The sequence below is a fragment of the Acomys russatus genome, chromosome 32 (assembly GCF_903995435.1).
Source record: "Acomys russatus chromosome 32, mAcoRus1.1, whole genome shotgun sequence".
NCBI classification, from domain to species: Eukaryota; Metazoa; Chordata; class Mammalia; order Rodentia; family Muridae; genus Acomys; species Acomys russatus.
Window position 1 is genome coordinate 45,082,585 of NC_067168.1, and position 23,041 is coordinate 45,105,625.

The following is a 23,041-nucleotide window of genomic DNA, read 5'->3' on the forward strand; positions in this document are numbered from 1 at the left end:
CGTAAGAAAGGGGGCCTCAGAAGCTCACACCTCCCCTTCACAGAGACCACCAGTGTCTAGGAGGCTCAGACACACATGGGTGGAGGGGGTGGGGGATGGGCTGAGGAGTTTGGCTGGGATGGAGAAGGGGGGGTGGTACTAATTGGATTTCCAGAGGCACTTCCCCCAAAGGCTGGGAGCAGACGGAAATGATGCAGCCATCTGGGCACTACCCAGCTCGTCTCGCTCTCCAGACACAAGCTGAGAGCAGTTTTATTCTCTTGAAGAAAATCACTTGAGTGCCTGAGACCAGGAGAGAAACTTTCCTGTGACAATGAGCGGCCACCATTCATTGAGTTCGTAGATACTGCACCAGGAAATCTGCACGTGTCACCCCTGTAATTTAGTCCTTCTCATACACCCATGAGTAAGCACTGCTTTCTTGGTTTTAAGCAAATTAGGGCTTGGGAAAGTCACTCCCTAGTCCTGAGTCATTTGTCTAGAAAAAGCTAGAAGGGGGTTTTCCTGCTCTGTCTACAAGCTTGCTCCTAGAAAGCCAGGCTGGGCCCTGAAGCCCTCACACTTCCCAGGGCGTGTCTCACGTGACTTTGATACGTTTGAAGGCACTCCAGTCAGCCAAGAGTGTGTGTGTGAGTGTGCGAATGAGTGTGTGTGAGTGTGCGAATGAGTGTGTGTGTGAGTGTGTGAATCAGTGTGGCGTTGGGTGCCTGAGGACAGCCCCTGTGCTGCTGTCATTCCTCAGAAGCAATCTAGCTCGTTTTTTGAGGCTGGTCTCTCACTTGCTCGGAACTCACTAAATAGGTGAAGCTGGCTGGTCAGCAGGTCCCAGGGACTGTCTCTACCTCCCCAGTGCTGGTGTTTTGTTTTTGGTTTTGGTTTTTTTGTTTTGTTTTGTTTTTTAAATACAACAAACAAACAAAGAAACAAAGAACCATGGTTTCTAGGGATTGGCCTCACAGCAAATGCTTTATTGGCTGTGCTGTGGTGGCGCACACCTTTAATCCCAGCACTCGGGAGGCAGAGGCAGGGGGATTGCTGAGAGTTCGAGGCCAGCCTGGTCTACAAAGCAAGTCCAGGACAGTCAAGGCTACACAGAGAAACCCTATCTTGAAAAAACCAAACCAAACCAAAACAAAACAAAAGACTCACCACCAGGTTGCCCAGCACCATGACGGTCAAGAAAAGGACGAGGCAAATGGTCGTCTCACTGACTTGCATGCAGATCCACATGTTCTCAATCCACTCTCCGCAGAGGATCCGGAAGACGACGAGGAAGGAATGGAAGAAATCACACATGTGCCAGCGGAGTGTCTCATTCCTCCACACGGCGGTGCCGTTGGTGCACCCATAGCCATCCCCGAGGAGCTGCATTCCAACCAGGGCGAAGATGAAGACGATGATGGCCAAAATGAAGGTCAGGTTGCCTAAGGCCCCCACGGAGTTCCCGATGATTTTGATGAGTGTGTTCAGGGTCGGCCAGGACTTGGCCAGCTTGAAGACTCGAAGCTGTGGGGAAAAGAGACTGTGTCTGAGGGCCTGGTTGCTCTCCTCACTACTTTATAACAGAAGTCTTGGCTGGAAACCAAACCAAGGCAGCTCACGAGTTTGGGGGCAGGGCATTAGAGGCTGCTTTCAAAACCTTTTCCTTGACCACCTTCCAGGGGTCCCTAAGTTGAAATGTCCTCCAGCAACTGCCAAGTCCAGAGGGCGCACCCTGGAGAGGTCAGCCTGTCACTTCTATCTGTTTCACAGCCATAGGCTGGCTCCTCCCTGGACATAGGCCTGCCTTCCGACATGAGTTTAGCTGTGATGGGGACTTACCGGAAGATCTGACCTGAAGAGGGGCTAGCCTCCCTTGCTTAAGGTAAGGCCCACTGCATCGGACACACATTGGTTAACTTTTTAGAGCTTTCTGTACCTTGGCAGAGTTGACAGCATCCGTTGTTGCCACTAACTCTGACACACCAAGTATGATTTCATGGATCCAGAATTCACACGGTCATTGGATTGGCCAACCAACCTCCCTGCCTTACTGAGGCCTAGTCATGGGGCTTAACCGGTCTGTGGGGCATGTGGAGAAAGGTGGGTGAGCCCCTCTTCTTGTGGACAGGATGGAGAGTCAGAGTTTCCATTGTGGGAATGGGGTCATGGGGTCATGGCTTAGCTGGTAAAGTACTTGCCGCAGAGACATGGAGAGCTAAGTTCAACCCCCAGCGCCCATATGAAAACTGGGTGCAGTGGTGAGCACCTGTGGCCCCAGCACTGGGGAGGCAAGGCCAGCCAGCCTAGCTGCAATGGTGAACTCCAGGCTCAGTTGGCTGAAGCAGCCATGTGGACCTGTTGTTCTTATAGATCAATGCCTTGCTCAAGCATCGTCAGAGAAGCTTCCTCCAGCAGCAGATGGGAGCAAATATGGATATCCACAGCCAGATACTAGGCACAGCTCGAGAGAGCTCGGGACACTCAGTCTCTATCAAATTCTTCCCCTCAGGGCTCAGAGAACTCTGTGCAAGAGGAGGCAGAAGGAGTGTAAGAGCCAGAGCTGATAGAGGACACCAAGGCCCTCTACATCAACACAATCAGAGCTCATACGAACTCACAGAGACTGAGGCAGCATGCACAGGGCCTGCAGGGGTCTGCACCAGGCCCTCTGTGTAGAGATTGTGGTCTTAGGTTAGTGTTTTTATGGGGCTCCTGAGTGTGTGACTGAGTGGTTTTTCTGACACTTGAGTCTTCTCTTTGTCTTGTCCAACTCCAATGTGATAGTTTCGTTTTATCTTATCATATTTTCCTTTTTTTCAAGACAGGATTTTTCTGTGTAGCCTTGGCTGTCATGGACTCACTTTGTAGACTAGGCTGGCCTTGATTTCACAGAGATCTGCTTGCGTCTACCTCCCTGAGTGCTGGTATTACAGGTGTATGCTACCGTGCCTGGCTTACTTTATTTCCTTACGTTTTATTATTATCCTTTAGAAGCCTGTTTGTTCCTAATGAGAGACACAAATGGATCTGGATGGAAGAAAAAGGGGGGAGGGACTGTAATCAGGGTATATTATGTGAGAAAAAAAATGTATTTCCAATAAAAGGAAAAAAGATGGTAATGTGGCTAGTGATTAAGGAAGACATGTGATGTTGGACTCTGGTTTTGACAAGCATACACATGTGTACATACAGTTACTCCACATGAACACATAGATATGAACACACACATGTGTGCACACACACAGACACACACATAGACACACACACACAGACACACACAGTCTGTCTGTCTATCTATCTATCTATATCTATCTAGCCTATCAATCCATTCATCCACCCACCAACCCACCCATCCATCTATCCGTCTACCTACTTACCTACCTATCATCTATCTATCTATCAATCATTCTATCTATCTATCTATCTATCTATCTATCATTCTATCTATTATCTGTCTATCATCTATCTATATCTGTGTTAGGCATTTACATCCACCTTTTTGGACTTGGCTAAGAAAATTCCTGCTTTCATTAGATAAGAGTTAGAGATTACTATTAGAGTCCCCTTAGTGAGATTAATTGTCAATATTAATCTCTTGTAAAATTATAAGCAAACTGTGTCTACTCCTCAACCTAGGACATGAACTGAGTCGTCTTCTATTACCTTTTGTTGTTATAAAAGACAAAATAAACAATAACCAGAACCTGCCCACTTGTGTTCCAGAAATGTCTGGGTTTGGAGTCCCCCACGATCAGGTCAGCACACATGAGGGAGTGTGTGCTGCGGGGGCTGAAGGGCCAGGCAGCTGGTTCCTGCTGATGCCTGAGTGAGCAAAGGAGACCAGCAGCCTCTGGTCCACTGTCCACACTCCCCAGCCTCTGGCCACACTCCCCACAGCCAATTGTTCTACACAGTCCTTGTCCAGCTTAGCATCATGACCAAAAAAATTCTTCAAATCATGCAACAATTTATAAGCAGTTATTTTGGTAGGTACTTAATATTGATTTATCATTAATACAGCACTTCTTTAATCTCAGATTTAATATAAAAACTTCACTCTGAGGGAAATAGGCCAGCGGGAAGCAGTGGGCAATTTTTTGGCTAGAACTGACTTGAAGTCAATTTCTTTTCTTAAACTTCTTTTCTCTCCTCCCTTCCACTTCCTTTCTTTATCTTTTTTTCATATTTCTTTCTTTCTCCCCTCTTCTTTCTCTCTCTCTTTCCTCTTGGTCTCTCAGTCTCTCTGTCTCCCTGTCTCTGTCTCTGTCTCTATCTCTCCCTCTGGGTTTAAACTTTGGTCTTAAACTCACTGTCCGAGGAACTCTCTTATCTACATACCCCCAGCACTGGGCTCACAGGTGGATGCCCACACCCGATTTATGTGCTGTACTTTAATGATGACGCGTTCTTTCTAAAATAGAGTGAAAAGCAGGTCTGGTCTCTATGGAGGAGGTCACCATGATGATAAAACAGGCCTTGTAATGTGATAAATATCAGAAGACAGGGGTACCTGATCGCTTATATTGGGTTCTTCTTTGGTGTCTCTTTCCACCAAATATTAGAGAAAACATTTGGCAATAAAAACCTTAAGTCTATCAGTAATGAATAGATAAAGTTAGCACTTCATTCAAAATTTACACAATTGTGAAGATTTTCTTCCCTTCAGATGCAAAGGAAGGCAGCTTCTGGTGTCACTTGCAAATGCCTGGAGTTGTGCTTTTGGGTTTGATGGTTGGGTTGGAGATGGAGGCAGCTTAGTGCATAATGCTTCCAGGCCCAGGCGAGACACCCTCTATGCTCTCTGCCTCTTCTGCAGCCACCACAGAAGCCACCCACTGAGGTGGGGATATCATGAGATAGAACAATCTGGAAATCCACACCACCCCCTGCAGCAAACTCTGCAACCAACATCACACATGCGATGTCACTCCACAGGCTCAGGAGTGTGGCTGAAACTAATTGTATTTATTTTGAATAGTGAAGAAATTGGTTCACTGAAAAGAGATGCTGCCATTTCAAAAGCACAGAGTGTGTGCCACTGGTTTTGTGGACATACTGAGAACAGCAAGAAAACTGATAGAAAAAGGCCTGGGAAGTGTTTCCGCTGCTATTCAGTGGCAAGCACACTGGTTGCCATAATAACAAGGTAGATCATGAGTTTCCTGAGCGGTCATCCATGACATTAGAGTTGGGAGGCTGGAGACGAAGGCCAATGGACGGAGTGCTTGCCTAGCACGCTCAAAACACTAGGCTTGATCCCCAGTATCTCATAACCCAGGCATGGGGGTGCACATCCATATTCCTAGCACTCGGGAGGTGGAGGAAGGAAGTTCACAGTTGTTTCACCTACAGAGCAAGCTGGAGGCCTGCACTAAAGACCCCATCTCGAAACCCAAACCCAAAGAGAGACATCGTGTATTTGAGTGTCAGTTTGTGACTGACTGTGTTTGTCAAGATAGTCTAAGACAGTCACACGATTTGGAAATAGATTACTAATTTATAAGAAACGAAAGCGATAGAACCCGGAGGTTCTAGTAAAGATTTGGGAAAGCACGCGGCTTCTAATAACCAACACTAGCCAACGGGATCACATCTTTGGGTACTGAAAATGAGTTAAATTTTCTAAGAAAAGAGGCATTTAAGTCACGCTTACACTAGTGAGGCCTTACCAGAAAGAAAGGCCTGGAGCAGGAAAGGAAAGAATTGAGAATTTTGTCATAGAAGGAACTTGAGGGTATACCACAATTCAGACCTGTAGCCAGTTAAGGGTTTAAAGTGTGTGATACTGCATGGTGAGCCAGGAGCCTTGAGTGAAAAAGATCTTGATATCACAGAGCTTAGAAACCCCTGCTGCCCTATTTTCCATAAGTGGGAGGCAAACTCTGAGAACTGCAAGACATCTTCAGGAGCAGCAAGCAAGGTCCCTTCTTTAGGAGCCCAGTGAGAGCCATGAGACCTGCACCAGACTAATACTGGTAAGAAACACAACTTCACCAGATCCAGTTACTGATTTCCAGCTCTCTACTTACTGGTATTTTTTTAAAAGGACCTTGTGTAGGGCCCAGATCCTTGTGTCATATAAGCTCTCTGTCATTGAGTATAGCTCCCAATTAAAACAAGATATAAAACTAAAATGCTTGATATGATTAAAAGTTGGAAACAGATAATTCTTATAAAATGCTGTTGTCCTGGAAGAAAATAAAGATTTAGCCAACATTTGATTTTGACTAAGCCAACTATTGATACTCTAACTTCTACATTAACTATTTAAAGAAAGAAAGAAGAAAGCAGGCTATTCACTCTCTGGTGAGTAAGTGGGAGTGTAAGAGAGACAGGGGAAGGGAAGGGAAGAGGGAAGAAAGATGCTGGAAGAGAGGACAGAGCCAGATCAAGACACGATAGGTGTACAGATACATCAGTATTTACCTTGACCTAGGTGGCCTAGTGCTTTGGCTAAAAGATAAAGACTGGATTGCCAGGGCAGAGTGGAGACCCCAAAGCTGACTGTATGTGGTTTGCAAGAGGCACACAAAGCCTGTGAGTAAACGCGTGGATACAAATACATTCAGCAAACTCTAAACCAGAAGAAAGCAGGCTTTTTAATTACTGCCAAGACAAATAGGCTTTGTGTTTTTCAAAAAGGTGAAATCATTTCTAAAACACAAAGAAGGTTATTCTTAATAATAAAAGTCTGACTTTACCAGGAAGGTATAAAACTTAAAATGCGTGTGCACCTGATAATCCAGACTCAAGGCAGAACCACGCAGGCCACGTATACACTGTAATCACAGCAGAGATATTTTTAAGCACTGCTTTCTTAGTAATTGCTATAACAAGCAGGAGACAAACAATAAGCCAGGATATAAAACGCAGCACGTCATAAAGTTTCTGTACCCGCAGCATAGAGGCAGTGCGGAAGACACATCCTAGTTAAGTGTGTGGGGATATTTCCCATACACTCAGACAAGGAGAAGTTATGGATAGAATGTAAAGCCTTAAAATCTATAACATACACGATTTGACTTTAGTACAACAGAGCCAAAACCCGACAGCGCAACAAGAAACCCACACACGTTATGAAATGAAGAACCGTACTTCTAATTAACCTTTGAGTCCAAGGATAAATCAAAGTTGAAATTGGGAAATATTTAGAACCAAACAAAGAAAAATTGACAGATTAAAGCAGTTCTTAGAAGGAAATAGAAGACTTACATGAATATAATAAGAAAAATAGACTGAAAATTGTATGTTAAAAAGGTTAGAACAAAATATGTAGGAAGGAGAATGTAATTAAGATAAGATGAGAGATTAATTGAAATCGGAAAACATCAATGATGCAGATAGGATCGACGAGCTTCGAGCTGGGTCTTTGAAGAAGATAATTAAATTGATGGCTCTTGACAAGACTGGTGAAAAACAACGAGAGCAAGCACGAGTCATCATCGCCGAGCAAGGCACGGCACAGCCGCAGCTGACACAGACCCTAACAAAAAAGAAAAGGGCGCCCACAGCTTCACGGCAGTATCGTTGACTACCTAGACAAGGTGAGTCCAATTCAAAACAGTTTACCAGAACCAGCTTGAGAAATAAAGCCTGACTCACTTCATAGTACCAGGGAAATCAGCTCGCTAAGGGAAATCTTGACCCCGTGGATGCCTTCCCCTAGAGCCCTGTCAAACTCCCAAGGAACAAGTGACTCCAAAACCACACTGAGATTTTGCATTAAAAAGGAATATTTCTCAGCTTTCCCCCCCCCCCCCCCCCCCGCATACTCTTGCTACTAAAACCTGGGAAGGATTATATAAAATTTGAAAGCCTATAGGCGAACCCATCAAAATAGAGGCAAAAATCTTACATATTATTAGCAAATTAAACCTTTCTGTTTATTTAAATTTGTTAAACGTATTCATTTTTTACTAAAAATGCATCACAAACAAGTTGGGTTTACTCTATGAATGTATAGATTCAGCAGTTAAAAACTCAATTTTGTTTTTTAATAATGTGTCTGTGTGTGGGTACGTGCGTGTAAGTGCAGCTGCCAGTGGAGACCGGGAGAAGGCGCAGGGCCCCCGGGGAACCTGGATTACAAGGGGCTGTGAGCACTTACTGTGGCTGCTGAGAACTGAACTTGGGTCTTCTGCAATGGCAGCACATATTTTTAACCACTGAGCTGTCTCTCCAGTCCCCTATATGGTTATTTTAATGTGATTTTTTTTTCTTTTAGGGGAGAATAGATCTGATGCCTTTTTTTTTTTTTTTTTGAAATGGGAAATTATATGTAAGGGGTGATGTTTCTGTTTGTGTGTATATGTGTAAAGATCAAATTAGGATACTTAGCATATATGTCACCTTCAACACTTGTCTTTTGTGTGTGTGTGTGTGTGTGTGAGAACATTTAGAATTTTCTCTTGTAAGATTTTAAAACATGCAATACATCATTGTTAATTATTATTGTGATTAATCACATGCAGAACAGTGGTCTAATAAAATTATAGATCTATCCATGATAAGTTTTCCATTAAAGAAAAATCTGCAAAAATGTCAGACTTCTTGAAATGTTGGAAATATTCTCTCTACAGTCAAGAACACAAGGCCATCTGTTAGTAAGACTTCTTTTCAGCTAGGTACTACATGTCCTACCCAGCACAGTCACATAGGAAGAAGAATCAAATGGCCCAAGGTTTAGAAAAACAAAACAAAACAAAACAAAACAAAATGTATTGTTTGCACATGACATGATTCTGTCGAAAAATCTAAAAGACTCCACTAGAATTAAGAAAGGGGACTTCTGGGTACAAAAATATTAACTATCAAAATGCTGGTTAAAATTAGCAAAGACTGGTTCAAAATATATAAAATCTGTGTGGAGAAAAGGACAGAAAAATCACAAAACTTGAAGGCCTGATGAAATGTTGTTGCCTGTATAGATCAGATGGTTACATAATAGAAAGTTTACATCTCCTCCCAAACTGCCTGCTACATTATTGCAGTCCGAAGAAAGAGAAGACACAAGAGTTTTGTGTCCGTGTTGCTGTGGACATAGCTGTTTCTCAAGTTATAACGGAAGAGCAGGGGCCAGGATATTCTTAGAGTAAAGCCAGGTGGGTGTGTTAGTTACTCTTCTCATTTCTGTAATTAAATCCCTGGCAGGAAGAATCTTAAGAGAGTTTAGGAACACAGTCCATTATGCTGGGAAGCACGGTGGCAGAGATGGCAGAGTCCTCAGTGGAGAGAGGGGACTGCTGCTGCTCAGCTTACTTCCTCCTTTTTGTTCTGTCTGACCCCATCCCACCCCCCAATGGGACCAGGGGAGCCCTCCCTCCCTCCTCTGTTAAATCCCCCTGAAGCACGTGTCTTCTTGGTGATCCTAAATGCAGTCAAGGTGGCAACGAAGGATGAACCACCACCTTGGGCAGCTGTTTGTAGACACAGACATGTTCAAAGCTGCAGTAGTTAAGACAGCGGCACAGGGTAAGGCAGCATGCCTAAAATCCTGTCAAGGCAAGCGGTGGCATGGGAGAAAGTGCAAGAAGGGTTGCACGGGATTTTCTTTCTTTCTTTCTTTTTTCTTCTCCTTTCCTTTCGTCCTTTCCCCAACAAAATCAACAAATTTTATTGCGTCCCTTCTTACATATGGGCTTGTGCTTAGAGTCTGGTAGGATGCCAGGAAGGAAAATTCTGGTTTTAGCTCTATGGACTGCCCTGGGATAGCACTGTAATCTGAGGAGAGCTGCTTGGTCTGGAGAGCGAGCCCAGCGTCAGGTACTAGCACGTGGGAGCCCTGCATGAGGACGGAAGAGTTGAGCCCAGAGGGTTGAGGACAGGTGAAGACAAGTGTCTGAGGCAGAGGAGGAGTGGGGAGGCCTGTGGCTGGAGAAAAGTTGGTGGGACAGAAGGGGCAGGGCTTGCTGGAGCCTTGCACGCCATCGCCATCGTAAGGACTTCAAACTTGATTCTCAGATCAAGGGGAATCCACTGGGAGCTATCTGTGACAAATGCCCCTCACCAGTTGAAGGTGGTCATAAGATAGGCTCTTGTTAGTTTTGGGGGAGCGCTTATGGGGGGCATTGTATGCTCCGTGCTTGACTTTTCTGAAATTTAAAGCAGTTTTGAAAGCTAAAAGCTGTTCACAAAAACCATAAAACTGATGGTCTGGGCTGTGTATTTTTACCCAGGAATGCACACAGTTCAGGGTGGGCACAGAGAGAGGTACTAGGCTTTGCCCGCATGGATAGGCTAATAATGCTGATAGACTATGAAATCTCAGGCCTACCCTTGAGAGTGGGGGGTGTGGCTAGGGAATTGTGACTTGATTGGCATGTTAAAATAAGAGGGTAGATGGGTAGGAGATGCAGCCCTGCCTCCCTCTCACAAGAACATGAGTGAGGAACTACCTGGTAGAGTCTCCAAAGGACACAGTGTCCACGGGCTCTAGTTGTGAACATGCTATGACGTATCCTGGGAATGGCCACACCAGTTCCCCAAGCTTGCCTCTCGCTTGCTTCCAGGAGTCAGTGAAACTCCCAGCCATCCTCCAGATGACCTGGGGATTTAACACCAGTGACCTCAGACTCCCCTGGACTCTGACAGGTTTGGCTGACAACGGAGACCAGTGACTGAGTAGAGGAACGCTTCCAGTAGAGGGCGCCCTGGAGCTGAGTTTGGGGAAGAGCCTGGGCAGAGGCTAAGAGGAGGCAGGCTTTTGTTGGGTGGGCTCTGATTTGGGCAACCAAGAAATGAAAGAAGGCCTTTTGCTGGGGGGGGGGGGGGGGGGGAAACAGAACTGAGACTCAGCTTACGGTCAGACACTAGCTCACTGTCCTGGATGCTGGAGACACTGGGTTCATCAGTTAACGACCATATGTCTCTGTCTTATCCTGGAAACTTAAAAACAAACAAACAAACAAAAACCCAATAGTCTCTCAGACTTGGGAGCATAAAATGAGTCTCATTATATCAAGGGTGTAGCAGTACGGCTCAGCCACATCTTCAGAAATGGGATGCCATTGCTGGCCTGCTGTTTGACAGAAGAATAGAGTGCTGTTCAGGTGCCCATTTTGGTGCAAACAGGGGACGGAGGCACAAAGAGAGGAAACATGTGAAAAGCTGTAATTGCCCAACTGTGTCTCCTGCTCTCTCGGCTCTTCGGAACCATGCTCTGCCTCACTCCCACAAAAACAGGAGGGGTGCGAGGAACTGGATGGTTCCCCCAAAAGTCGCAGTGCCCGTCCCCCAGGGATCAGCTTCTCTGAGCCTGAGTGGGAGTTTCCTCAAGTGGCCAAGAGAAGACAATTACCAGACGGAAGGTCCGAAGCACAGACAGGCTGCCCTTCTTGGCTATGCTCAGCTCCACCAGGCTCACGGTGACAATGACACAGTCGAAGATGTTCCACTTCTTCTGGAAGTAGTAGTAGGGGTCAAAGGCGATGATCTTGAAGGCCATCTCCATCGTGAAAAACACCGTGAAGACCTGGGGTGGGGACAAGGGTCTGCTGCTGTGAGGTCCTTGCCTCATGGACAATGACCTCAAGGGCAGCAGGAAAAGAATCTTGCTTACCAGGTAGCAAAGCATGCTGGGTGTGGTGGCACATGCCTGCAACCCCAGCCTGCAGGAGGCTGAGGCAGGAGGCTCTCGGGGTTGAGGCCAGGCTGGGCTTGACTACAAGATCCTGTCTTAAAGCAACAGCATTTAAAAAAAAAAAAAAAAAAAAGGAAGAAAACAGCAAATCCTTTGATTTTTTTTCTTGAGTACTGTAGATGGGAGTTTCTTTCTGGGCCACTGATATTCAGAGAACACACATTAGAACTCAGGTTTCCAATCTGCGTCCCTCATGTGTGTGTGTGCGCACACGCCCATGGATAGGATACACTGTGTGGGCATGCTTGTGTTAGTGCACGGATGTGCATCACTCTACATAGAGACCAGAGGTTGACACGGAGAGTCTTCCTCGCTCACCTTCCACCTTGTACATCGAGGCAGGTCTCTCGCTTGAGCCCAGGGCTCTCTGATCCCTTCACTCCCCAGGTCAGGGACTCTGATCTAAACCTTCCGAGTGCAGGGGTTACATGTGGGCCAACACGCCTGCCCACTTGTACTTATGTGGGTGCCGGGATCTAACTCCCTCCAGTCTCAGGCTGGGGTGCCCCTCTGTCCTAGTGGTGGTGGGTACAGAGCAAGCAATAGCCATTAGAACAAACTTCATTGGAGCCGGGGCGTGGTGGCGTACCCCTTTAATCCCAGCACTTGGGAGGCAGAGGCAGGCAGATCACTGTGAGTTCAAGGCCAGCCTGGTCTACAAAGTGAGTCCAGGACAGCCAAGGCTACACAGAGAAACCCTGTCTCAAAAAACAAACAAAAAGAATAAACTTCACTGTATAATTGTGTCAGAAGAGTCAGTCTGGTTGTTCAGGTGTTAAAATGTGTGGGTTGTGAGAAAACACAGACTAAGATACAGATACCAGCTCAGCCGCTTCCTAGCTTACGTAAGCTTGGATAAGCGACACACCCTCCCCACGCCTCGGTTTCCTTGTCTGTGTACTGGGCACAGTGGGAGTTAACACTTGGGTATTTCTCAGGCAGAGAATCGTGAACAAATAGCAGGGACTCAGATCAGCAATCTGCGGTCTCTTAAGATTCCCTTTTGCTTTGAAGTTCTTCAGTTGCCTTACACAGGACAGGACTCTGGCCTTTAAAGGAGATCAGCGTCAGACAACAAAAGCCAGCAAGGTAGGGAGGCAGGGAAGGGAGAAAGCAAAAGACTGGGGTCAGGGCTTCACACTCCCAGGCTTTTATCAAGGCCACGCAAGGGCCTGCAAACAGGCTCTGGCCTCTTTCTGACAGAAAGAAGAGAGTGTTCCAACTTGCTCAAATTTAAAGTAACATCAAATAGGACAGTTCAGGCTTTTATGCATTTGCTGCACGGCAGACAGGTTTGCGCATCCCTTCTGTCCCCTGCTCTGTCCTCCACTCTTCAATGACCACACTGAAAACCAAGTGCATGAACTGGGAAGATGGTTCAATTGGCCAAGCACTGCCACAAAAGCAGGAGGTCCCCAGTTTAATCCCCCCAACCCCTGTAAAAAAATAAATAAATAAAAAGCCAGGCCACATGGCACACACCTGCAATAGCAGCCCTGGGAGGGTGGAGGCAGGCGGACCCCTGAGGCTCATCAGCCAGCTAGTCTAGCTGAACTGATGAGACCCAGGTTCAGTGTGACCCTGTCTCCAAAACAATGGGGCTGGGAGGATGGGGGATGGGAGAGAACATGATAAAAACATACTGCATGAAATTCTTAAAGAATATATAAATACACAAAACCAACAACAACAAATGGAAGGCTCCTGACATATGTGAGGTTGTCCTTTAGCTTTCGGACCCATGCAGATATGTATGAACACACACACACACACACACACACACACACACACACACACACACTCACTCACACTCACACACTCTACAGATGTCTTTGATGAGGAAGTGACATTTGACCTCATTCCTGAGTAGAGGCCAGTAAGACCTACATGGTACAAGTGGCTAATCCCATGTTCTGTAAGGGGATGTAACTTGTCCTACCTCAGGGCTCCCCACCCCCCACTCACCCCCTGCCATTCACTTTCCTTGCTGATCTCAAAGCAACCTCCTCCAGCTTAGCTCAGCTCCTCCAGCTTTGATGCCCAGAGTTCAATGTCCCTATACCCTCACCGCTGCTCCACCGCTCTGCTCTCAGAATGATACCAAACCAGTGAAAGCATGCAGCCACCCACCCAAGTGATGGCTGGGGCAGTGCCACCAGGTCACTCACGATGTTGCCGGCTTGCAGCATGGCATCGAAGGCGTCGGTCATGGGGTAGAACTCCATGGCCATGAAGACGGTATTCACTACAATGCACAGGGTGATGATGAGCTCTGTGAAGGGGTCTGTCACCAGCTCGAAGAGCACCACCTTGAACTTCATCCACCTGGGGCAGCACTCCCAGATCAAATACTTCTGAGCCAAGCTGATCAGGCAGGGTGGGCACCGCAGTTTAGACTCCTCAAGTTCTGCATTGCAGTGGAGTCAATGACAGATGTCACTCATGTGTCACCTCGGGCCCCCATCCTATGGTCCTACAAATACCTGTGACCTTCACAGACTCACATCAGCCCTTATCTCTGCGCCTTCCACATCCTAGTTGTAGAGCAAAAGGACTTGTCCTGTCACCGCTGTCTACCCATCCCCCGAGCCCTTCAGACTGCTGGCGTGTCTCTTCCTTTTCTAGAGGACAACTTCAGTTGTCACTTCTCGGGTATGGACCGCTCTGTCTTCTCCTCGTCTTTTTTTCTTTTTCAGACAGGGTCTCTCTATGCAGCCCTGGCTGTCCAGGAACTCACTATGTAGAGTGAGCTGGCCTCAGACTCACAGAGACCCACCTGCCTCTGCCTCCTGACCACGCCTGCGAGATAGTCTTTTGCTAGCCTGGAACTCACTAAGTAGGTGAGGCTGGTCTGCTAGCAAGCCCCAAAGATCTCAGCCTTGCCAGCGCAGGGATTACAAGTGTGTGCTGCCATGCCCGGCTTTTTACTTTGTGGGCTCTGTGGATCGAGCTCAGGCCCTGAGACTTGTGAGGCAAGCACTGGCTGAGCTCTCTCTGCAGCCTGACCTCACTCATTTTTACCCATTGCTCATATCAAGCCCTTGCCTTTCAACTTAACCCTCATGGATTTCACATCCATCCTTGCGCTGCCTCTTCTGCAGATGTGCTTAGATTGTTTTGCCCACTTTCTCCTTCTTCTACTTGCCTGGCAAAGGACCCTATGAATCAACTGGATTTGCACACAGCCAGCTGAATGTGGCTGGAGACAATACAGCCTCACCTAAGCCATCGTTGAGCCTCTGCCAGTCCCCTGCCTAGGAACTCTGTGGGGGCAACTGGTCCCCTTGAGTGAGCTACCTCATTCAGGATGCAGTGAAACCCAATATGGATTTTATCTTATTAAAAAGAAATAATAAAACATGACCAAAAAAAAAAACAAAAAAAAAAAAAAAAAAAAAAACCCCAATGGTTTCTAAATACAAGTGCATCCCTTCAGTTTTCTAGATAAGTCTTGATAAGTTTTCTAGATAAGTCTAGATAAGTTTTCTCCTCCCCTCTCCTACAGCCTCTAACTCTTCATGAACTTCCTTCTATCCCCCTCAGAATTCAGGACCATTCATGGACGAGATCCTTCCTACCGCTGAGTCCCCAGTGGACCTGCACGCCCTCTCCATCTCCTGTTTTCATGTTTATAGGCGCAGGGGGAGCTGCCCCCCTCGGGCTTACATGGAAGCCCTTCCCTCCTCACCTCTAAGCCCCTTTCTCCATCCCCCGTTGGCCCGCGTCAGCATGTCAGCACACTTTAATTGTATCTCAGATCTAGAAGAGGTCTCTCCTGGCCCTGTTCTCTTCTCATCTTTTGCCTCTTCAACAGCAAACTTCTCTGGAAGTTTCTTAAATGTGGTCTCCATTTTCTTTCTTCTCTGGAGGCCCTGGTGTCTGGCTCTTACTCCTCGAAAGTGCACACAGAAGCCAGGCGGGCCTCTCACGGCACTGACAGCCACGCTAGGATGACACCTTAGCTTCGCTCTCCTCTCCACAGATGCTGTCTCTCTTAGCTTTGATCTCTTGCTTCCTCTCCTGGCTTGAGGTGTTGGTGAGTGCAAGCGTTCTGACTTCATCTTCTCCCTAGGTAATCTTATTGATCCCTGTGGCCCTAGAAGAGCGCTTCCATGCAGATCAGTCCTGAATCATATGTCCAGCTTCCGATCTCTCCCCTGAGCCCCAGACTCATCCCTGCAGCAGCCTCCATTACATTTCTGCTTGGATGTGTAATTGGGGCCGTTCCTATGGAGGGCAGTTTCATAGCTTTGGGCTTATCTATAAATTCTGTTGCATGCCATACATCCCGGAGACAGATAGACCAGCTGATGTCCGGAGACAGATAGACCAGCTGATGTGAGCATTTCCCCCCATGTTTTCTTATACACACACTTTGCCTACAAAGCATCTTTCATTGTAAGGTTTAAAAAAACCACTTATCTATGTTTTCTTCTTTCTTTATAGTCTCACTATTTTTCATGTCAAATTTTGGTGAATTTGCAGTTTATTCTGGGTAAGGAACCATGTATTGGTGCACTTCTCCCTACCCCATCTTTGGTTGTTTATATTAACAGCATTTATTGGATAATCAGGTTTTCCTAAGCAGTTGACATGGTGTTTCATCTGGGTCTTTCCATGTATTCCCATGGACACATGTCCGTTTTTCTTCCACAGACCAGACTATTTATTTCCACTACCATGCTGCGCTAATTACCTACCGCGAGGTTTTCAAACTACAGATGTCAAAACTGGCAGAGCACAGTTTTGCACAGAAGTGGATGTGTTCTGGGAGTGGAACTAATCCTCCCTATTTGGAGCCAAAGTGGACTTTCCTGGACCTGTTTTGGCACCAAAAGGAGCCCGAGAGCTGGATCTGAATGAGGACATTTACGGACACTGTCCTGGCAGAAGCAGCCTGTCTGTGAGGCACAAAGGGTGATGGCTCAGCTTTGTGTGTGTGTGGTGGTGTGTGTGTATATGTGATGCGTGTGTGTGGTGGTGTGTGTAGTATGTGTTGTGTGTGTGAGTGTGCGCGCGCACACGTGCACTTCTGTGTATGTGTGTATGTGTGTGGGGGTGGGTGGTGTGTGTGTAAGTGCACATGCTTCTGTGTGTGTGTGTATGTGCGTGTGTATGTGCATGTGTGTGTGGTGGGGGCAACATGCATGTGCCACGTGTGTGTGAGCATATGTCTACAGACACCAGAGGTCAATGCCAGTGTCCTCCTCTGACTCTTTTAAAGACAAGGTCTCCCCACGAACCTGGATCTCACCGTTAAGGCTAGAATGGCTGGACAGAAATATCTGGGGAGTCTGCCTATCCCTCCCTGGTGCTGAGGTTGCAGGCACATGGTGATGTGATTGGCTTTGACAGGGGTCTGGGTATCTGATCTCAGGTCTTCATGCTTATGCAGTGAGCTTGTTATCAACAGAGGTGCCTCCGCTTTGTAACTACCATGGCCAATCCCGACTGACTAAGGCATGCAGAGACAAGAGCAACCACAGCCTTGATTGTGGCCACACCTCCGTCCCAGAAGCTTTGGAAGGAACTTTTCTCCTCTTAGGAGGAACGTCTTCCTTGGAGATAACAGCCAAGGTCTCCTCCTGGGCTCCCTCTTCGTCCTCTTCCAGAATGTGCTTGAGTGTTCTTCTGTACCCTCTCCATCCCTCCCCCTCTCCAAGACTCTTCCAGGTCAATATGCTCAACACTCTCCAATCTCAAAAGCCAGGAGGGTGTCCTCCAACCCCTACCCTCCTGTATCTTTTTCCCCTCCTTGTTCACAGGAAAAGCCCTTGACGAGGCAGCCCACATACAGCATCTCTGTCTCTTCACCTCTCACTTACTCTTCATGTGTGGCCTCTGCTCACTGTTCAGCTATAACGGTCCTGGTGTGGAGTGTGTGTGTGTGTGTGTGTGTGTGTGTGTGTGTGTATGTGTGTGTGTGTGTTTATGCCTGTGCAGGTGCACCAGTGGTGTGTGTGTGTATGTGTGTGTGTGTGTGTGCGTGTGTGTGTGTGTTTATGCCTGTGCAGGTGCACCAGTGGTGTGTGTGTGTATGTGTGTGTGTGTATGTGTCTGCTTCTGTGTGTGTGTTCATGCCTGTGCAGGTGCACCAGTGGCGTGTGTGTGTATGTGTGTGTGTGTGTGTATGTGTCTGCTTCTGTGTGTGTGTTCATGCCTGTGCAGGTGCACCAGTGTAGCAGGTGCATGTGGTGTGTGTGTGTGTGTAGGCCAAAGGACCAGTTTCATTTTTTAGGTGCCATCCAGCGTGGTTTTTGTGCATTTGTGTATGTGTATGTGTTGTGTTGTTTGTATGATGCATGCATGTGAAAGTGCAGGTGAGTGAGCAAGACACTGGGTGGTTCCCTCTCTCACTCTCTACCTTATTGCCTTGAGGCAGGGTCTCCTATGGAACTGTAAGTTCACTGATTTGCCTGGACCAACTGTCCAATGAGCTCCTGGGAGCCCGTATCTCTGGCCCCCGATGCTGAGTTACAGGCACATGCAGCCAGATCAGGTTTTTTGGCATGGGTGCTGGAGATTTGAACTCAAGACTTTATGCTTGTAAGGCATACCCACTGAGCTAACTCCCTGTCTGCTTTGATGATTCAGTGCAGATAACCAAACACTTCCACACAAGCAAAGCCCCAGTACACATCACTCGACACCTCCACAGCTTTGCCTCTGCTGACCTTTCTCTTCTCCCTGAAGGACTTTGGATCCTTGACTCTTCTTCATTTCTGGGTCCTCTCTTATTTCTACATCTGTCTCCTGTCCTCTCTCCTGATCAACCAATACCTGCTGTATTTTCCTAAAACTTGACACAAGTTGTTCTTTCTGATGTCACCCCATCATCCTCTTGTGTCTTCAAAATCACCATGCCTTCAGATCGCTGTGGGATATGTCTCTAGGTCCCTCTCCTCATCTGGATTCTAGAACCATTATCACGAAGCCTCCGACCGGACACTACTACAAGGATGCGCCCCACACCTAACATGTCCCACACTCCCGTGCATCTTCTCCTGTCTTTCCTCTGACACCGTCCGGTCCTTTCTATAAGGCTCACACTGGACCAGTACGAATCCAGGTGGTTGTTCCAGGTCCACGTGCCTTGTGAACTCTGGAATCTCATGCCCCTGGCAACCCTCTATTCTCTACCATCCTTGCTGCCCTCCCCCAGAGCTAGCACACCGACCCTCAGCTCATTTGTCTCCTGCTCTCCCTGCCAGCACCATCCCACCTAAATTCCATCCTCTGCAAGTTCAGAACAACCTCTATGAAACCCCAAATCTCTTTTTTCCTGCCTCCAGCCCTTCAGTGGCATCCCGCTGATCTTGGATGAAACTCAATGTCCGCTGGAGCCTAGGGGGGTTTGTGAGTCTGGACCTAGCCTGCTTCGCTAGCCTTACTCTGAGGCCCCCGCTGCCTTGATGTCTCTGTTTCAGATAGCTCAGGCTTTTACATGTCTGCTTTAGGATCTGTCTGCCTAGGATTCTTCCCTGGCCCGAGGCGAAACTCCTTCCACTTCTCTTAGCATCCAGCGTTTCTCCAAGACACTCAGCACCCCACTAGCAACTTGTCTCATGTCCTCTCTCCTGCTAAGTGTGATAACAGCTGCGCTCACAGCTGCAAGTCTGCGTCTGGCCTTCTGGTTTGGATGATTGTCAAATCTCAGCTTGCATGCCAAGCATGAGTGGCTCGCAGGCCTCGAGCTAAGTGAACTGTCACGCTGTTATTGGCTTGAGCCAAACCTTCTCTGGTGCTGTCACCCTGAAGGAAGTGGTCCTGTGGACCCTGTCATGACTGACCCGCATGAGGTATTCTCCATAGACCCCATAATGGATGTGGCACCCAGCTAGGGAAGGTGATTCCCTTCATGCTCAGAAGCTCTGGCCAAGCCTGCTCTACCCAGCTTTAATATGGTGTCTCCTGACTCTCCGACCATTCTTGTACTCCTCTTGTCTTCTCAAGATATTTGATTATTCTTCATGTTAGTTTTTCATCTCTTCTGTTCATTGCAAATCAGCACCATATATTTTGCCAGTGAGAAAATCTGAGGCCCAGAAAGTCAAGAGAGCCCCCAAAGTCATACAGTTTACTATGGACCGCAGAGCCTAGATGCAAACCCAAGCAAGTGGGTTCCAGATCTGTTTTCTCCACCCCGCTGCCTCTCCACTCTAAGCCTTTCTCTGGTCTAAAGTGTGATGTATTTGTATTCACAGTTTTCTTGCTCCGACCTTTTTTCTTGAGCCAAGGTCATGTGGTATAGCCCTGGCAGATCACTCCTCCTACTTGAGTTTTCCTAATTTTGGAATTTGGGGGACACACCACCATGCACAGCTTCTATCTTATCCCTGGAGACTTTATTTGGCGTTTATGTCTGAGGAATTTTCTCTCGTGGTTTTAAAATACCAATTCCCCTTTGTGCCACTCAGATTTCTGGTCTTCCTGGAGAGGCCAGCCTTTCCCTGTCACCCAGTCTTAAATTGTCTGGTTAGAATGCTCCACTCTCCATTGCTTTTCTTTATTGTCCCTCTCATCCCTCCTCCCTACCCACACAGCCACTTGTGGTGATCATCTCTGTCTCCAGGGTACACACTCCATGAGAGCAGGTGTGCATCGCAGGCTCCTGGAACAACGCCAGGTGTCTAGCAGATGCCCAACAGATGTTTGCATGAATAAATCTTTTTTTTAAAAAAGTTCCAAGGAATAAATGAAAACTCAAGCTATTTGAATCGTGCAGCCCATTCTCTGAAGCTGTGAGACCCTTCCTTAGCAGGAATGTAAACAGTTGGATTTGCCAAAGACAAGAAACACCCCATCCAGTAGTGAAGTAAAAACTAGGCTAGAACAGCCTCTGTTCCCAGAGAGAAGGTCACAACCACGCTCTCTTGGAGCTTGTGTGAAGGAGTGGCCGTGACGCAGCATGGCCCCCTTTCCTTCCCCACTCCCTGGCTGGATCATAGGCACAATCCTCAGGAGACTGAGTCTGTTCCCACTTGATTGGCAGAATTGAAAAAGACTTGGTGAAATGGATTGACTAATTCACTTAGGTTTGTCTCCCCATGTTTGGCACAATGACAGCTTGAAACAGAAACAAACTTACAATAATGAACGTCACTGCCATGGAGAACATAAGAAATAACTTTTCTGTGCCAGGAAACAAAGGACCGTTGAGCTCCTTGCACACCTGGGAGGCAGCTGCTGCCATTGTGTGATGTTTCCCAGATCACGTCTGAGAATCCAGTTTGTGAGTGCATATGAAGCAGATGCAAATTTAACAAGAAGTGAATTAGGGCACTTTTTCATTGAGTCTCTGGCTTTAGGAACTTTATGCACATAAAAGCCACATTATTGAAGGAGGTTGGAGGCCGAAGGCATTAGCATGGAGAACAGCTAGAATCTCAGGCCACAGAGAGAGGTCCTTGGCCCAGCCTGAAGGATGGACATCTTAGTGAGCAGCACTCACCCTCAATGACAGAAGTCATGACGCTGACGACGCTCATGGCCCTCTGTGCTCGGAAAGATTCATCCAAGTACTCCACAGACAGGAAATTCTTCTGCCCTGCGGTATCAGGTGCCTGCTGGGACACAAGCAGGGTCAAAACACTTCCAGCAGGAGGGCTCCATCAGCAGAGCTGGGTCATTCCACTTCTTACTGGCTGCTCTCATGCAGTTGTGAGCGCCACTGGGAAGCCATGAGCCGGAGGGAAAGCTTAGAGAAGTAGGAATGGTGTTTGAGCTTTGGGTTAAGAGCTCAGCTGTGAGGACCAGCACACAGAGGCAGGATGGAGCCAGGGCCCAGGTTGGAATGTATGAGCTCAGCCAATAGGCTCTCAGAAGTTATAGGGAGAAAGAGCTTGCTAAGCCTCAGGGAAAGCAAAAAGGGTTGGAAAACTAGGGAACTTGCTAAAGACAACTGGGTGCAGGTCCTTGGATAGAGAAGGGCTTAGAGTCATCTGACACCAGCTGGGTAGTTTCACCAGCATGAATCAAGGTTGAACATTCAAGAATGAGACTGTTCCAGAACAGATACAGGAGAGAGAGGGGTGCATCCCACAAGGGTGACAAAACACTATGTGAGGTATTATCTGGGGTTCAGACAAACATTAGAGTTCAAATGGTAAGGTCAGGAGAACAGGGGGAAGAAATAAGAGTTTTTATGCTTTTTATTGCTGGGGTATGAGACAGCCAAGATACAAGGAGGGGCAGGGCTTGGGGCAAACAGTAAAGCTGGTCTCAGCTGGCTCTGGTTGGCTTTCCTTAATCCCCACCCCGAGAGGCGCACCAAGGCATGCCCTTCCCCCTAATAAACTTCCAGCTTTATGGGAAGTCACATGTTCATATACATTCTTATATTGAATGCATCTAATTGTAACAGAGTGAATCATGGGTAAAGACAACTTCTAAGAAAGCCTCTACCTATTACAGGAAGGACACCAGGCCAGACTGGCCCAGGAATGGACACGAGGGAGAAGCACAGGCAGATGCTGCTTGGCTTGGCCAGCTCTTAATCTGCAGGCTGTACTTTCTGCTTTCCCTGTTCACCTGCTAAGAACAGATTCCGACTGCTTTCCCTGGCTGTGCTCCACGCAATTTACTCTCCCACTGGATTGCAAGAGCTGAGGTGCTGCTGTGACTGGAATCAGAGAGAATTCTGGAGGCGAGCTCTCCCTGCGCACAGCACTAACACACCTCCCGGAGAGCCCTGCAGCCTGGATGTGACCTTAGGGCTCTGGGTTGGTGGTTCCATTTGTCCTAAAGACACACTCTGCACCTGTCTTCCCTGTTCTGTGTCCAGAGAAGGTAACATGCGCAAACTATTCACCCCATGGCTCTGATCAGGCTTGGCCAACAGGAAACACCACTGGACAGAAGGACAGGGTGGGCATGGGGTTGGCTATTTGTATCCTGTCTCTTTCAGCTGGCAGCAGCAGGGTTTTCTACCTATGACCACAGGTCCCTCAGCCACAGATCTTGACAAGTTCTGATTTTGGGGCCCTTTCCTTACATTTTCAGCTTGGGCATGCACCGACTCCTCACTGTTGCTGCTCCCTAGCTCCCCGCGCCCAGCACACACCTCTGTGAATTCTTTACTAAATCCTTCCTCTTGCCTACTGAAGCAGCCATCTGCTTCCTCCTGGAATACTGAATCATGTGATCTCAGGCTGAGGCAGCACAGTTCTGCTGGACTCGCCAGACTTAGTGGAACCGGCCACACAGTGCTGCCTTTGCAAGCTTCTCTGCATGTGTGTCTCCAGTAGCCAGTGGGGGCACACGGAAGCTGCAGAAGGATGCTGGAGGAGACCGCAAATTAGATTGCACCTCCTAACTCAACACAGACTCCCAGGTTTGCTGTGATACCCACTGTGGAAATTCCCTTAAGGAGTGGGGGACAGTCAGGTTCCTGTCCCTAGTCTGTGACATTTTGATGAGTTA

The 23,041-nt window shown here is 47.5% G+C and overlaps 1 protein-coding gene across 4 annotated transcripts in view; it reads right to left on the reverse strand.

The window, feature by feature from the left end:
- Positions 1-23,041, reverse strand: part of Scn10a (sodium voltage-gated channel alpha subunit 10) — a 107,528-nt gene that overhangs the window by 24,723 nt on the left and 59,764 nt on the right. For all 4 annotated transcript variants that reach the window (XM_051139999.1, XM_051139998.1, XM_051139997.1 and 1 more), the window contains 4 exons: positions 21,072-21,183; positions 13,789-14,027; positions 11,279-11,452; positions 1,150-1,506 (listed from right to left, as the gene is read on the reverse strand). In XM_051139999.1, the coding sequence (XP_050995956.1) occupies positions 1,150-1,506; positions 11,279-11,452; positions 13,789-14,027; positions 21,072-21,183 (882 nt within the window). The remainder of the gene's footprint in view (positions 1-1,149; positions 1,507-11,278; positions 11,453-13,788; positions 14,028-21,071; positions 21,184-23,041) is intronic.